At 41.4% G+C, this 15373-nt stretch overlaps 2 protein-coding genes and 4 non-coding genes across 13 annotated transcripts in view; 1 reads left to right on the top strand and 5 right to left on the bottom strand.

The window, feature by feature from the left end:
- Positions 1–694: 694 nt before the first annotated feature.
- Positions 695–5927, bottom strand: RPL4 (ribosomal protein L4). The gene is made up of 10 exons (XM_001497094.5): positions 5648–5927; positions 4116–4287; positions 3821–3927; positions 3329–3467; positions 2759–2883; positions 2121–2250; positions 1689–1845; positions 1322–1405; positions 1091–1211; positions 695–1008 (listed from the first exon to the last, which is right to left on the bottom strand). The coding sequence occupies exons 1-10, from the start codon at positions 5648–5650 to the stop codon at positions 778–780; spliced, it is 1269 nt and encodes a 422-aa protein (XP_001497144.1). The 5' UTR covers positions 5651–5927; the 3' UTR covers positions 695–777.
- LOC111769681 (small nucleolar RNA SNORD18) lies at positions 1992–2061 on the bottom strand. Its single transcript, XR_002802454.1, has one exon. It is a non-coding gene; the product is annotated as a small nucleolar RNA SNORD18 (small nucleolar RNA).
- LOC111769680 (small nucleolar RNA SNORD18) lies at positions 2983–3054 on the bottom strand. The gene has a single exon (XR_002802453.1). It is a non-coding gene; the product is annotated as a small nucleolar RNA SNORD18 (small nucleolar RNA).
- On the bottom strand, positions 3527–3625 carry LOC111769715 (small nucleolar RNA SNORD16). Its single transcript, XR_002802517.1, has one exon. It is a non-coding gene; the product is annotated as a small nucleolar RNA SNORD16 (small nucleolar RNA).
- On the bottom strand, positions 4000–4070 carry LOC111769682 (small nucleolar RNA SNORD18). The gene has a single exon (XR_002802455.1). It is a non-coding gene; the product is annotated as a small nucleolar RNA SNORD18 (small nucleolar RNA).
- ZWILCH (zwilch kinetochore protein) overlaps positions 5926–15373 on the top strand; it is a 39818-nt gene continuing 30370 nt past the window's right edge. For 3 of the 8 annotated variants that reach the window (XM_070270166.1, XM_070270160.1, XM_023654991.2), the window contains exons 1-4: positions 5951–6243; positions 8742–8793; positions 11706–11801; positions 14721–14839. In XM_070270166.1, the coding sequence (XP_070126267.1) occupies positions 6191–6243; positions 8742–8793; positions 11706–11801; positions 14721–14839 (320 nt within the window). In that variant the 5' untranslated portion in view covers positions 5951–6190. Of the gene's footprint in view, positions 8046–8741; positions 8794–11705; positions 11802–14720; positions 14840–15373 lie in introns of all 8 variants that reach the window. The other 5 variants (XM_023654993.2, XM_023654992.2, XM_023654987.2 and 2 more) reach the window with 4 other exon arrangements.

The raw sequence follows: 15373 nt of genomic DNA, 5'->3' as shown, positions 1-15373 counted from the left end.
AGGCTGTACTCGTCCTGGCTGTGGATTTTGAAATGGCCAATGGGAAAAAACCCAGATGCAAAACACGACCCCGTGAGACAAAACTAGGGAAATGCAGGCCAGCTGTAAGGCAGGAAGAGACACATTGACAGAGCACATTAAAAACTTTTAGGAAAAACCTAAAGCTCTCTTGGGTACATTTCTCTGCACCATGTTCGGTCAACATATTCATCCCTTAGTAAAACTGTGATATACACAAGTGGTTCCAAAAAACATTCTGGCACTTCGACATGGAGGGTCAGAACAGAAAGCGCACCCAGCGTGCCCGCCAACTGTATTCCATCACAGCAGGTCCTACCCACTTCTCTGAACCATCTACTTCGGACTCTGCCCTCTTGTGGTTACTTAAATGTCCAATCTTTATAGAATGTCACCCATTTTCCAAGGTATGTTAGGGGTGGGGCTAAACTCTAAGAGCATGTATGTATTGCCAATACAACTCTTTTGTTTCTCAAGACACTGTTACAGAACAGATTTTCTATCTGGAATTAGGGAGCATCCCTTTTCCCATTCAACTGCATGGATTTAGTATAAACCCAAGGCTCCAATTCACACCAGACTATGAAATGAACCACCGAAAGGCTGGAATTATGGAGAACCAAGTGCCATTTAACAAATGCTAACCAAGATTCACACGACACACCAACAAGCCATGTTTCTCTCTGTCTCTTTGATCAGGTCTTTATTCAAAAGGAGCTGTCCAAAATGATGTGACCTTTATGAAATAAACAAACAAGTTTACGCAGCAGGCTTCTTTTCTTCTGCAGCGGGTTTCTTTTCTGCAGGCTTCTTCTCAGCTGCTGGCTTCTTAGTAGCTGCAGCCTTTTTTCCCACCAAAGGCTTCTTCTGCTTCTTAACGTCAACAGCCTTCTTTGCTTTCTTCCCTACCACAGGCTTCTTGCCTGGAACCCCCTTCTCATCTGATTTGGCTTCTAGTGCTGCTGCTGCCTTATCCACCCGGAGTTTGTGCTGCAACAAATTAGGAAGAAAATCTAAGAATCAAATCTTTCTAAAAGCTTGGCATACCAGCAAAAATCAATTAATTACTTACATTCTTGGCCTGGCGAAGAATGGTGTTCCTGCGCATGGTCTTCGCATACGGGTTTAGCTTCAACATGATTCTCAGGTTTTTCAGTGGATTCTTCTTCAGGACCCTGCGATGAATCTTCTTGCTACAAAAAGGTAGACACTGTATTAACATTTTATTTATACTATCGACATTTTTGAAATAACGAGCAGTATGAGGTCGGGGCAAGAACTACTGTCAACATCACAACTTTACCGTGGTGCTCGGAGGGCTCTTTGGATCTCTGGGCTCTTCAATATTCGGCTAAGGTCTGTATTGAGCATCTTGTGCATGGGAAGGCTGAGAGGAAAAGAAAATGTTGACAACAGATGTTCACTTCCTGTTCCTCATGTAACTGACTAATGAACACGAACTCAATGGAAGATGTATTCTTAATCATTTAACCATCGACAATTTCTACTATACTATCACTTCTCAGAATATTTCACTATTTCAGCATATCGCATCTGTACATAAGGGGAAATGTTAATCCATTACTTAGAAAACATGCAAACCAATTTTGAACGTAAATACGCACAACATGAACATCTGTATTCAGTATATGAATATGAAGAACACTCACTTGTAGTTACTCTTGAGGGAAGCAGCTTTACGCCAAGTGCCATAAAGATCATCTAACTTGCGGAAAGCGCTTTCAGTCCAAATGCAAAAACGTCCCACGTGCCCACCAGGAGCAAGTTTCAAAATGTTCAGTTTGCTTACATTAAGCAGAGTAATTCCTTTTAAAGGGAAAGGAGAATTAGGCAGCCTGTATTTCAACAGAAGAAACACAAATCAGCTTTAGGCTTATGTGCTACCTAAGGTACCTGAAAACTACCTTATTCATTATGCAGTTTCAACTGTCAATTGTGTACCCATTCAGCCAAGAATCAGAAGTTCCACAAAATCATGTGTTTCAGGAACACGGACCATAGTGTGGAATCTCATCATAATAAAAGCCGAGTAAGCTTGCATTATATGGGCAATTCAAACATGTAAGCAGTAAAAGGATTACCAGGGATGTTTCTGAAGGCCTTGATGATACCATTGTCCTCATTATAGATGATGCAGGGCCCCCTACGCTGGATACGACGTCGGTTTCTCATTTTTCCCTTGCCGGCTCTCATTCGCTGAGAGGCATAGACCTAAAAGTAAAAAGTGAGAACGTTTAGTATTCTGATTAAGATATGATCCCTGCCACTAGATCTTCATAGTTAAAAAAACAAAAAAAACCCCACTCCATTTTACAGATGATGAAACTGAGGCACAAATGACTCGCCTAACATTAACCCACAGACATAAATGGCAGTCAGGATGCAAACTCAAGTAACAGGGTTCCAGAGTCCTTGCTCTCATTTCCATAAAGGTTTAGCTATACTGTCTCTCACTTATCTTCTGAAACCTAAGAAATTTGTGCGAAGGACTATCAAACTGTCAATGTGTTCATTAAACCTACTTTGGGGGAGGGAAGATCAGCCCTGAGCTAACATCTGTGCTCATCTTCCTCCACTTTATATGTGGGATGCCTACCACAGCATGGCATGCCAAGCGGTGCCATGTCTGCACCCAGGATCTGAGCCAGCGAACCCTGGGCCGCTGAAGCAGAGCGTGTGCACTTAACCGCTGCGGTATCGGGCTGGCCTCTAAACCTACCTTTTTGATATCATTCCAGGCCTTAAGTTTCTTAAGAAGCAAAACAGCCTCCTTGGTCTTCTTGTAGCTTTCAACTTTATCTTCAACCACCAAAGGAAGTTCAGGAACTTCCTCAATCCGATGACCTGACAAAGCCAATCACCACTGACCTGATTACCTCGAACCTTTTGAAAAACTCCAAACATTTTATATAACCCACAAAAGCAAAATGGCATACAATTTACCAAATCAGAATTTCCACAAATATCATGTGTTTCAGAAACACGGACCAATGAAGTGGAATCTCATCATTTTGACAGTTAAATAAAAATAGAGCAGGTGACATGAAGTTTACGTGGAAAAATTTCTAATATACTAATTCACTATTTGAACTGGTTCCCCAGTTACATATATTCACTGATAAGTCATGTGTTAAACTGAAGTAGTCAGAATTATTTAACAAAAGGAAATTTAGTCAGGCACTCTGAAATGAATGGAACTTAATACACACTATTAATATGAATAAAAAGGGTCAGGTTAGGTAAAAAAGGGATATTTTGTACCACTCCTATGACACAAACTATTACAAACCTTTAGACATGACCAACGCTGGTAAGGCTGAGGCAGCCAGGGCAGAGCAGATGGCATATCGCTTCTGTGTTGTGTTCACTCTGCGGTGCCAACGGCGCCAGGTTTTGGTTGGTGCAAACATGCGGCCCCCACGACACATCTATTCTTCCAGTTAAGACTCACATCTCTCAAATTTTAGGAATTACAAAAAGACTGCCTTGCTCAGTAAGAATTTTCGTCACCCTTCTGAACCAGCTTACTGACAGCAGGCAACTGTCGCTGAGAACAGAGTAAGACGCAAATTACGACATCATTGCAAGTAAATTTCAAATCAAGCCCCTAAGGTGTAAAAACATTTATGCCGGAAAATTTCAAATCTGTCTGGAGCAATGTCTAACGTGGACATTAGTATTCTGGACACAAATATTTCCCAGATACTAACATGAAGGAACCAGGTCCAGTCTGCTAAATTCCATGACAGCTGACCAGTCTAGGTAGTGAAATAAAGGATACGTTTCCAAAAGCACCCTGGCCAGAACGGTGAGTACCACCGCCTCGAACTCTGGGAATCCGAGCCACAGCTCTGCCAGTACCCCAAGACTCAGCACTGGTTTGATGACCTGAAATTGGAAAGAAATACAAGTTTTAGCTACCCAGCCACACCAATCTGACTATCATGCATGGTAGCAAACAGCATCAGAACATCCAGGAAAATCACGCGGTTCAGAAACACGGACCAATGGAGTGGAATTTCATCACTGCTGTTAAGCAGCTCTTAAAACAACCCAGGAAAGATCTAGACCCATACCTGCTAATTCGCTGACGGCATAAGGCTGTCTGTTGTTTTTGCGCAAGTTGGTGTGAACAAAGTTGACAATATCTGGCCGAATGGGAGCCTTGAACACAGCAGGCAAAGTGACATTTTTGCCAGAGGACTCCCCCTTTTCGGAGTACACTGATATCAGTGGACGAGCACACGCCTGGGAAAAAGGAAAAGACGATTATGTCAAATGCTCAGTTACAGGAGAGACTAGAGTGTGGTGAGGCAGACAACGCTTAACGCTGAAACACAGGCTGTTACCAACACTTTGTCAGGTCCACCAACTTCAATATTTCTTACACTTGAAGGACACTTGGAACCTCAAGTTCTGCCACATGATTTTCATTATTATTTAAGAGAATGGTTTATCGCTAACTTTCAAAGCAGTTCTTACAAAGTAAAATGATCAAAACCATACCGTAAGTTTTGAACACGCTGCGTAATGTCACCATCTAAATAAACCTTAACCCCAAAGGCCAGCAAATCTTGCCTACCACGGCTGTGCTCCCAACTTCCTCCTCGCCCCCTGCATCCCATTCTGAACATTTCCTGAAACTTCCTAGTATCAACACCGGTCGTGTCACTTTTTGCTCATCCTCCTGGAAGCAGAACTAAACCCCTGAGGATGGCCTACAGTCTGCCCCTCGCCTCCCATACTCTTCCAGATACTCCCTGCCCACGCTCAGGGCCAGCCGCTGCCTACCTCAGAGGCAGCTAAGACACTCTTAGCACGCTGGTCACCTTCTCTCAGGTTTCCCTGATCACCGTTGGGTGCAAGTCCAACCACTGCCTCCTCTCCCACTCCCGACGTCTACAGCACTGACTACCATCCAACATCACCGCGTATTTTTTCCACCTCAACCGCGCGCGGAGCCTCAGGACGCTGTATTTTGTCTCTTCTGTTCACGGAACTCCCCAGGGCACAGACCGCTCCCAGTACATTAGCCATACTATGCGCTCACTGAGACATCGAAGATTTAGGGGACACCAAATGCATTAACTTAACATAAGGAAATCAGAAAGCTTTTCTAGAGGCGATTCTTAGGCTGAACACAGACGAGAATTTGGGGGGTGGGAAGGAAATACAAGTTTCTTTAACAGAAATCTCTCTCAAAAAATGGAAATGTTCCTTACTAAACAGCACATGGAGACAAAGGCCCAAAAATGTACTCTTTCGCCCCGATTCAGCCTTAGGCCCCAAGAGTTCCCAACTCTTTAGAAGAACCCGTGCCTTCTAGGATGCAAGAAAAGCTAAAATTGCCAAGGTCCCCTGCGCCCGAGAACAATCTGGCGTCCCCGCGCGTCGCTCCCAGAGGGGCCCGTGCCGGGACGCCCACGTTGCCGCTAAGATGGCTGCCGCAGAGCCGCACTCCCCAGCTCCCGGCCACAAACAGACGCCTTTGGTCCTCATCTGCTTTCCCTCGCTTTCCCTCCCGAAGATTTTAAGCCCTGTGCCCCCAACCCATTCCTGCCGAGCCCCGACAGCAGGGGAACGTCCAGCCGAGCTGACTTCCACTCACCATGGCAGGGAGAGGAGAAGGCCACGCTCCTCTCAGCCCGGCGGCTCCCACAGGAAAAGGAAGGACGTAGCACTCCCGCTCTATATGTAACCTTCAACTCGGCCCCCACCTTGCCCCGCCTCAGAACCAATATAAAGGCACAAAATATCTCTCTGATGCTCTACAAAAATAAAAAATAGTGTTTTATTTCTTCATATGCGTCCAATTGCGGTGTCTACTGACTTTCAAAGCCAAGAATAGCTCTCAGAAACAAGGGACTCCTTTTCGCGGAATAATCCACAAGGAGGCGTGGCTAACTCTCGCGAGAGGAGGGGTTCTTTTCCTCAACCACTGTAATTTATTTTAACTCTTTCTTACGGGAATGGAAAACTATTGTGACAGGAAAAGCCGCTGTATGCTCTAAAACAAAAGTTTAACTTTGTGGACAAAAGGGGACTGCTAGGAGGTAAAAGTAGTCCCGGCGGGGGGTCATGACCCCGGACGTCACCGCTCGGCGCGCAGTTCGGTTTGGCGGGTTCGGATCTGCAGTGAGACTGGGCCGGGATGTGGTCGCGAACGAACCGAGCTGCTGAGGAGTTTTACGCTCGTCTCCTGCAGTGAGTTGTAGCCCCTGCTGTTGGCCAGGGTGCGAGGACAGCACTTCTCCCTCGGGGTGTCTCGATGGCCGCACCCAGCCTCTTGCCGCAGCCTTGGGGATTAGCGGGCGCTGCTGTTACAGACGAAGTCTGCGGTCCTGGGGTCCGGGAGCCGGGGAGAGGCCAGTTATCCGCTCTGGAGTGGGGTTGGTCCTGTCGGGGCTTGCTTGTAGTCTCGTTTAAGAGAAAACATCTGTACGTTATCGAGGTGGAAGGTGACAGGTTTTCCAAGAGGCGCTTTATTCATTCTGATAATACACACAACTTGCGATGTGTTGGAAGCCCCTCCCAGGGTATGGAAAAGTAGATGTTGGCATCCTTCACCTGTTTAAAGCCTTGCCGGTGTGAAAAGTGTTGTTATTGTCTGCTCAAGATAGTTATCATCTGAACTGAGGCTGTAAGGATGAGGTGACGGTGTGTTGGCTTCTTAAACTACCTTTATTTCACTGTGCTCTTTAGTGAAGTACTGGTACCAAAGGGGGGATTCCATCTAGTTCTGCATCGAATCTACTACTTCTCAAATTTGAGAGTGCATCAGAATTACCTGGAGGTTTGTCAAAAACATAGATGGCTGGGCCCCACCTCCAGCGTTTCTGATTTATTGGGTCTGGGCCGGGCCAAAGAATTTGCTTTTCTGACAAATTCCAGGTGAAACAGATGCTGCTGGCCTGACGCCATGCTTGGAGAACCACTGATGTAATCTAACCCCTTATTTTCTAAATGCCATGATTTTTCATTGTTTCTCTTTCTTGGTTTTCTTCCTGCTTACAAAAGTGATAATGTTGTCAATTTTTTGAATGTTATAGAAAGAGCACTAACTTTTTTTAAACTAACAATGTCTTCGATAGCTTTCAGTATAAGAGCGTATAGATCTATCCCATTGTTTTTAACTGCTGTATAATATTTCATTCTATGGCTGTTTTATGTTTATATAACCAGTCCCCTATTGAGACAACTTTATTTAGATCCTTTATATATCCCAATTATTTCGTGGATGTTAGTCTTTCTCTCCACTTGTAAGCACCAAAATTGTCTTTTACTTCTCTTGAATCTCTCACAATGCCTGTGTGTCCAGCTGCCTACTGGAAATTTACACAAGACCTCAAACTCAGTATCTGCAAAATTGAATTCATTGCCCCCCCACAGCCTGACATTCTACTCCTGAATTCCATCTCTGAGTTGAGTTCCAAATCCAAGACTTTCACTTCCTTCTCTTTTCCACCGTCCCCACCCCCATCCCATCTAGTCACCAGGGGCACCTCTTCTCCCTCCATCCCTACTGTTTTTGTTCAGGCCGTCATCACTTCTCTGAAGTACAAGTGATTCACAGCGATTTTCCTGGCCTCCAAGTTTGTGCTCTCTGCATTGCTGTCAGAGAGATCTTTCCCATTTAAAATCTTTCAGTGAGTTCCTCTTGGCTTTCAGGATAAAGTTCAAGCCCTACAGCAAAATATCTTGCCACGACAGCACCCTGCACTCACCTCTGTTGGAGCACTCATCACCCTGTATTGTAACTGTTGGTTTATTCATTGGACTCTAGTCGAGACTCTGAACCAGGGAATGTGCTTTTGTTTATATCCTGGACATCTAGTAAGAGTGCCTCCCTCTAATACACATGCTTGAGAGACGATTGCTGAATGACTGATTGAATAACATCCCTGAGTTATACATCAAAGACAAACATCTTTAAGAATAAGACACAGTCTTGTCCAAAATGGCAAAAGTGAACTGGTCGTGGGCGTAGCTCTCCTGTTTTTATTTCGGTAAGTCGTAGAGTAGATTCGATAATAAATGGTATCCTGAAACAATTCCACTGGGTTCCTTTAGGACTCGCAAGATTTTTTCTTTCAGAGTGTAGATCAGGGTGCTGTGCATTTTGGTATTTATAGTTTCTGTGTCTTGAGATCACTATTTTAAAACTTTCTTGAATGAAATGATAATTATTAAAGGATATCCAAGAGTTTTGTAACAGCTCATAAAAATAGAGGGAGGATAGATGCTTCTGTTTTAGCTGTAGAAATCGCAGGCTTGGGACCCTTAAATAACTTCCCTGTGGTTATGCACTTATTCAGTGGCAGATCAGAATCTAGTCATTTTTACTTCCCCAAAGTCATGTGGTAAATTACATTTTAATAGTAATCGGTGAATGTGTTTTAAAAGATACAGGAGTAGTGGTAGGTAACCTAATTTCCTGCTTCCTGAGCACTTGTACTCAGTTGTGGGCAGCAATTAAGTGTGGGCAGTTAATCTCTACCAAATCTTTTTTTTTCTCTTTTCTTCTTAACCTAATACTCTTTTTCTGCCTTTTTCCCCCTCTTCCCAGCTATGCCTTAGCGCTGCCATGAGTACTTTACATTTTGCTTTTCCCACTGGTGTCACACACAAAGTGATGACTAAGCCCTGAGTTTAACTGACATTATACTTTAGCTCTATTTTTCACATGTGTTTCTAAATTTCAGGGAATTTGATGAAGAAAAGAAAGGAATCTGTAAAGACCCATTTATCTATGAGGTATGAACAATTTGTTATTTAAACACAACTCAATAATCCTAAAATTGTAAGTTTTTAACGTTGAGATTATACAAGTTAATTTACATAGAGTAAATTTCACCCGTTTAAAGTACAGTTCTATGAATTTTTACAAATGCATTCAGTCATGTAATCATCCCCATAATCAAGATACAGAACATTTAAATCACCTCCAAAATATCTCCTCCTGTCCCTTTGTCGTCATCCCTTTCCTCTGCTCCCAGTCCCTGGCAACCGCTGCTGTGTTTTCTGTCTTCTCTTTTGCCTTTTCCAGAATGTCGTATAAATAAAGTCATACAGTATGTCGCCTTTTGGGTCTGGTTTCTATCAATGAGTATAATGCATTTGAGATTCATCTGTGTTGTGTGTATCAGTATTTCATTCCTTTTTATTGGTGAATGGTATTCCATTGTATGGATGTACTGGTTTGGTCATCCATTGACCAGTTGATGGACACACTTGGAATGTTTCCAGTTTTTGATAGTTATGAGGAAAGCTGCAATAAACATTCATGAATTTATTAAACATCTAATATATGACAAGTGTTCCATAGGTAAACTCCGCATAGAGTTTAATCCATAAAATAATTAGCAAACTACAATAAATTATATACTAAAAGACAAATAAGCTGGGAAAAAATAGTCATAAATGATAAGGGTTAATTTCCATATATGTATAAAATATTTAGAAAATTCCTAAAAATCAATAAGAAAAAAGACAACCATAGTAGAAGAATAGGCAAAGGGCACAAATAAGTAATCACGGAAAGAAAAACACAAATATAGTTCTCTCTCACTATCTGAATTCTTACTAACCAAACTCAGGAATCAAGTATATCCTGGTCAATGTAGTAATCCCTCCTTATCTGAATTCTTGCTGTTTGATACCTGTATTCGTTTCCTAGGGCTGCTGTAACAAAGTGTCACAATTTCGTTTGCTTAAAACATCAGAAATTTATTCTCTCACAGTTCTGGAGACTAGGAGTCTGAAATCAAGGTGTCAGCAGGGCCATGCTCCTATTGAAAGCTCTGGGAAGGGATCCTTCCTTCCCTCCTCCTTGCTTCTGGTGGTTTCCAACAATCCTTGGTGTTTCTTGGCTTGTAGACACGTCACTCCAATATCTGCCTTTGTTAACGCATGCTGTTCTTGCTGTGTGTCTATGTCTTTAAATCTTTCACCCCTTATAAGTACACCAGTCATTGGATTTAGGGCCCCCGTAATACAAGTTAGTCCTCATCTTAACTTGATTACATTTGCGAAGACCCTCTTTCCAAATATGGTCACATTCAGAACAACCAGGAGTTAGGACTTCAACATGTCTTTTGGGAGGATGTAATTCAACCCACAACAGCACTTGAAACCCAGGAACCTAGTAGGTTAGAATAACACAGCATCCTTTACTCTCTGAACTTGATATCTAAATGCTTTAATAGCCAAACTAAGAAATTAAACAGATTCAAATAATGAGAGATATTTGTCAGTAATCATATTAAAGACTGTTATCTTCATTAGTGATCAAATAAATGAAAATTAAAACAATAGGATAGTATTTTTTTGCTATGAAATGATGAAAATAATGAAACTACTCTGTGTTAATGTAAGTGATAGGAATGCAAACATGTGGGTGTGACATATTTGAAAGGCAATTTGACAACATCAGTGTGATTTTAGATATTCCTCTTAAGCAAGTAATTCAAGGATGTCCCTTAGCAATTGTTTATTATAGCAAATAACTCCATACGTCAAACAATATGGAATTAGTTATATGATGGGAGAGCCATGGTACTAGACAGCAAAAGAACATTTAATGGCATGGAAAGAAGTTCATGATATTAAAACTATTAGAATATCCTATTTTTATTAAGCAAAATCCTATCTATGTATCTAATAGATACATTTCTATTTAAATAGATTTATTTATACATATGGGAAAAAATCTGGCAAACTATGTACCAACCAGGCTAATAACAGTAGTGATTAACTTGGCTAGTAGAATTATAGGTGAGTTTAAAAAAATGTCTTAGTGACTGCCCCTGTGGCCTGGTAGTTAAGTGCAGTGTGCTCTGTTTTGGTGGCTCAGATTTGGTTCCCAGTGCGGACCTACATCACTCGTCAGCAGCCATGCTGTGGCAGCATCCCACATACAAAATAGAGGAAGATTGGCACAGATGTCAGCTCAGGGCCAGTCTTCCTCAGCCAAAAAAAAAAACTTTTAGCCATCTATTTTCTAACTTTTCTACAATAAATGTCTATTGCAATTGGAATGAAAAAATATACAGTTGCTATAAATTAATAAATTAAAGTTCTAAATTCCATAGTACAATCAGAAGAAAGGATAATATTTAGTAAAGTGCAAATTTGGTGCATAACAGTAAATACATTATGATTAGAAGAAGAGGATGTCGGTGTGATCGTAATCGAAAGAAGGCTTTACAAGGCAGGGTGCACTTTAGGTGGGTCTTGAAGCATGTGTAGATAAAGATATAAGAGCTAGATTTTCTAAACATGAAAAACAACATGGGCAAAGAATAAATGAAATCTTATTTTTAAAATATTGTTTTGTTCAAACTTCACATGATTTCACTCATATGAGGAAGATAAACTAACACACGGGCAAAGAGAACAGAGTAGTGGTTACCAGAGGGAAGGGGGTTGGGGGGTGGGCATGAGTGGTAAAGGGGCGCATATATATGGTGACTGACAATGTACAACTGAAATTTCACGATGTTATAAACTATTATGACCTCAGTAAAATTAAATATACATATATGCTGTTTTGTTCAAATTCTCTTTTCCAGTTACTTGCACAGAACTGGGCTTTGTGTGTTTGAATATTTGTACAAATATATATGTGTGTATATATATAACATAGCTTGGCATTATGTTTTTAATAGACTGATATCCAAGTGCAGTTGATCAGCAAAGGCCAACCAAACCCTTTGAAAAATATTCTAAATGAAAATGATGTCATATTCATTATGGAAAAAGTGGTAAGTGCTTGGGCTTTGTGGTTGTTGAATTCTTAATAGCCAAATTTGGTTTCTTGGGAATAATCTCAGATGTACACTTTCTTTTTATCAGCATGTTAGTGAAGGTGGATTCTCATTTTTTAGGAATAGACACACTGCTGTCCAATAGAAATAAAATGTGAACCACATATATAATTTAAAATTTTCTAGTAGCCTCATTAAAAAAAAAAGTGAAATTAATTATCATACAGTAAAATTGATTTTTTTTCTTTTGTTGTCCAGCTCTGTGAATTTTAACACATATAGAATCTGGTAATCACCACCACAATCAGGTCACAAAACAATTCCATCACCCCAAAAACCTCCTTTGCTCTATCCCTTTAAAATCATACCCTTCCCCAACCCCTACCCTCTGGCAACCACTGATCTCTCCTCCCTCACTGTAGTGTTGTCTTTTTAAGAATGTTATGAATGGAATCATACAGTGTGGACTGCATCTGGCTTCTTTCATTCAGTGTAATGCCTTTGCCATTCATCCAAGTTGTGTGTGTATCAGTGGTTCATTTCTTTTCATTGCTGTGTAGTATCCATGGTATAGCTATACCACAGTTTAAGTACCCATTCACCCTTGACATTTGGGTTGTTTTCAGTCTTCAGTGATCATGAATAGAGCTATTATAATCATTTTTTTAGAGATATTTGTGTGGGCATAAATTTTCTTTTCTTTACAGTAAATACCCAGGAGTGGGATTTGCTGGGTCTGAAATTGAGTTTAATAATTCTTTGTATTTAATCTAATATTATCATTTCAATACCTAATTAATATAAAAATCATTATTGAGATATTTTAAATTCTTTTTTCCATACCACATCTTCAAAATCTAGTGTGTATTTCACACTTCGTCTCACTTTGGTCTAGCCACATTTCAAATACTCTATAGCCACGTGTGGCTAGTGGCTGTTATATTGAATAGCACAACCTGAGTAACTGTGACTCATGAAGATCTACTTTAATTTTTGTTTGTTAAATGTAAGAAGAGGGAACTTAGTTTTCACATCACTTTATAATTACAACCTTAAGCCTTTGTGGGTTTTTGTTGTTGTCTGTTTTGTGTGTGAGGAAGGTTCACCCTGAGCTAACATCCATTGCCAATCATCCTCTTTTTTCGCTTGAGGAAGGTTAGCCCTGAGCTGACATCTGTGCCAGTCTTCCTCTGCTTTGTATGTGGGAGGCCTCCACAGCATGGCTGATGAGTGGAGTAGATCCGCACCTGGGATGAGAACCCGTGAACCCCAGGCCACCATAGCTAAGCTCGGAACTTTAACCACTTAGCCACGGGGCTGGCCCCCACTGTGTCTTTTAATTGTGGTAACTGTTTTGGCAGAGCAATTATAATGATTTTCATTGAGTGCTGATAATGCTCTCACATTACACGGTTGATTTGGGGCTGGAACCCATTCCTCTGGTCACATTGTTTCCTGAAGTAGATAGAAATAGGCTGTAATAGGGGAAAGTGGGCGTTCCTTTAGAAAGAACAGCTCTGTCTGCTCAGACTCTCATGCTGTCTGGGTGGGCACTGAGATGAGTGAGCAGGGCGCTCTTCAGTGTAAATACATGCACGAAAACTCCTTTCTGAGGAGAGAGCTACTTTTTTGTCTTTTATGTTAATGAAAGGGTGTTAATACTGCTTGTCTATGGTGGACAGATGCTTGGAAAATAGTTATAGGTGAATTATGTGGTTGAATTTAGACTTTTGATATGGGGAGAAGGAGAAAGGTACATAGAGCAACAGCTGAAAAAACTAAGATGGTCAGATGAAGGTGAGTTTCCTAGGAAAAGGTAAAGATGAGCAGAGGGATTCGTGGGCATCTGGGTGAGGATACTAGTGCGAATGCAGCTTGCAGTTGGGAGGAGTCACCTGGAAGTCACTGAGGCCCTGGCATTTGGGGATGGGAAACGCTTAAAATGGCCTTTATTCCTGCAAAGATCAGTAGAGCTTAAAGCATGAGTTTTAGACATAGATATTGAAAAGTAGTACATAGAAAAAATGACGTTTCTTGGGTACCTCTGGTTCTGGGAACTATTTGGAAAGCCAGGCCTGGAAGGGAATGAAATCTGGGAACTAGCAAAAGAAATTCAAAGTTAAGGAAACATCTCGATCTGATACCTATTCCGTGGGCAGAATATTTACTGCCACAAGAGCTTAAAGGATAAGAACTTGAGTTTTGAAGGTAGAATACCTAGGTTCAAATGTTGGCTCTGCCACTCAGCAGCTCTGTTATTCTAGGCAATTTATTTAGCCATTTGCTACCTCAGTTTTCCCATCTATAGAGCAGGGTTAATAATGGCATCCATATCAGGGTTTTTATGAAGAACAAAGGAAAACTTAGAACAGAAGCTAGTACATAGTGATGCTCAGGAAATGTTAACTCTTACAATTGTTGTTATTATTGTTATTGCCAGTAATGGCAAGGCTGAGCTATTTAACTACGTAAACAAATAGACATCAGAAACACGTAGATATCAGTACCCTGTAACACCAGTGAGAACGGATAGCTCTCAGAGGATTAGACTTAAGGACTAAGAGCTGTTTGGGGAGTGAAAAATCTGACAAAATTGGAGACTCTGCCATGGGTTTCCCTCGGTATTTTGTCTTCAGCTCATCATTTTGTACATGATGGAGCACTTCCTTTTCTAATGGCATCAGATGCTTCCTTTATCAGTATCAACTTAGATCAATATCTTTATAGGACAGTGGAAATGCTTCTAATGGCAAAATCTCTTGGTACCAAACTGGTGTGTAGCTATGATTCTTGCTGTAACCCAATTATTTGTGCTTGAGGGTTTAGAAATTGTTGCAGGATGTTGCAGCATAGTGAAGAGTTGACTTGTCTTAAGTGTTCTTTTACCTGGTTAAATAAGAAGAAACATTTTTAAAGCCTTTAGAAAAGGAAGAAGCAAGTCTTGTGGAAGAGCTACAACCTGAAGACACTGCTATTTCTGATTTCTCTACTGGTGACAATGTTGGACCCCTCGCTTTACCAGTTGGGAGAGCAAGGTAAGTATTTTCTTCATGTCGGGGTAGGAGTAGAGGTGGAGGGTAGGATTTAAATGGAAGCATCCTTATAAACATTGGGGGAAGAAATGTATCTGGCCCAGATCCCTCCCCGACTCCTTCCTTCTCTCCCTTGATATGTATACCCAACTCTCCAGGGAGCACCCTCCTGGAATATCCCATAGGAATCCCAGACATGGCCTAGAAGACTGCATCATCTTCCCTTTCTCCACGCCCTTGTGCCCTTTATTGTTGTTGCTTCTTAATTGTTTTCCTTGTGTCTAGTCTGGTTCCCCCCCAATCTTTGTTTCTCGCTGCTGTCAGAGTGATCTTTATAAAAAGAGAGCCTGATTGTGTTGCTTCTCTGCTTAAAAATCCTTCAGCGTTTCTCATTGCCTTGTGATCAGTGAGGTAAAATGCAAATTCCTTACGAACCTTCATTGTGTGGTCCGGTGGTCTTCCACGGGGAGTGCCATACCCAGCGGGCATTTGGAAATATGTGGGGGTACTTTCTGGTTGTCACAGTGACTGAGGGAA

Source organism: Equus caballus, chromosome 1 (assembly GCF_041296265.1).
Source record: "Equus caballus isolate H_3958 breed thoroughbred chromosome 1, TB-T2T, whole genome shotgun sequence".
NCBI classification, from domain to species: Eukaryota; Metazoa; Chordata; class Mammalia; order Perissodactyla; family Equidae; genus Equus; species Equus caballus.
Note: the sequence above shows the minus strand (reverse complement) of the source record. Positions and strands in the feature narration are given on the sequence as shown.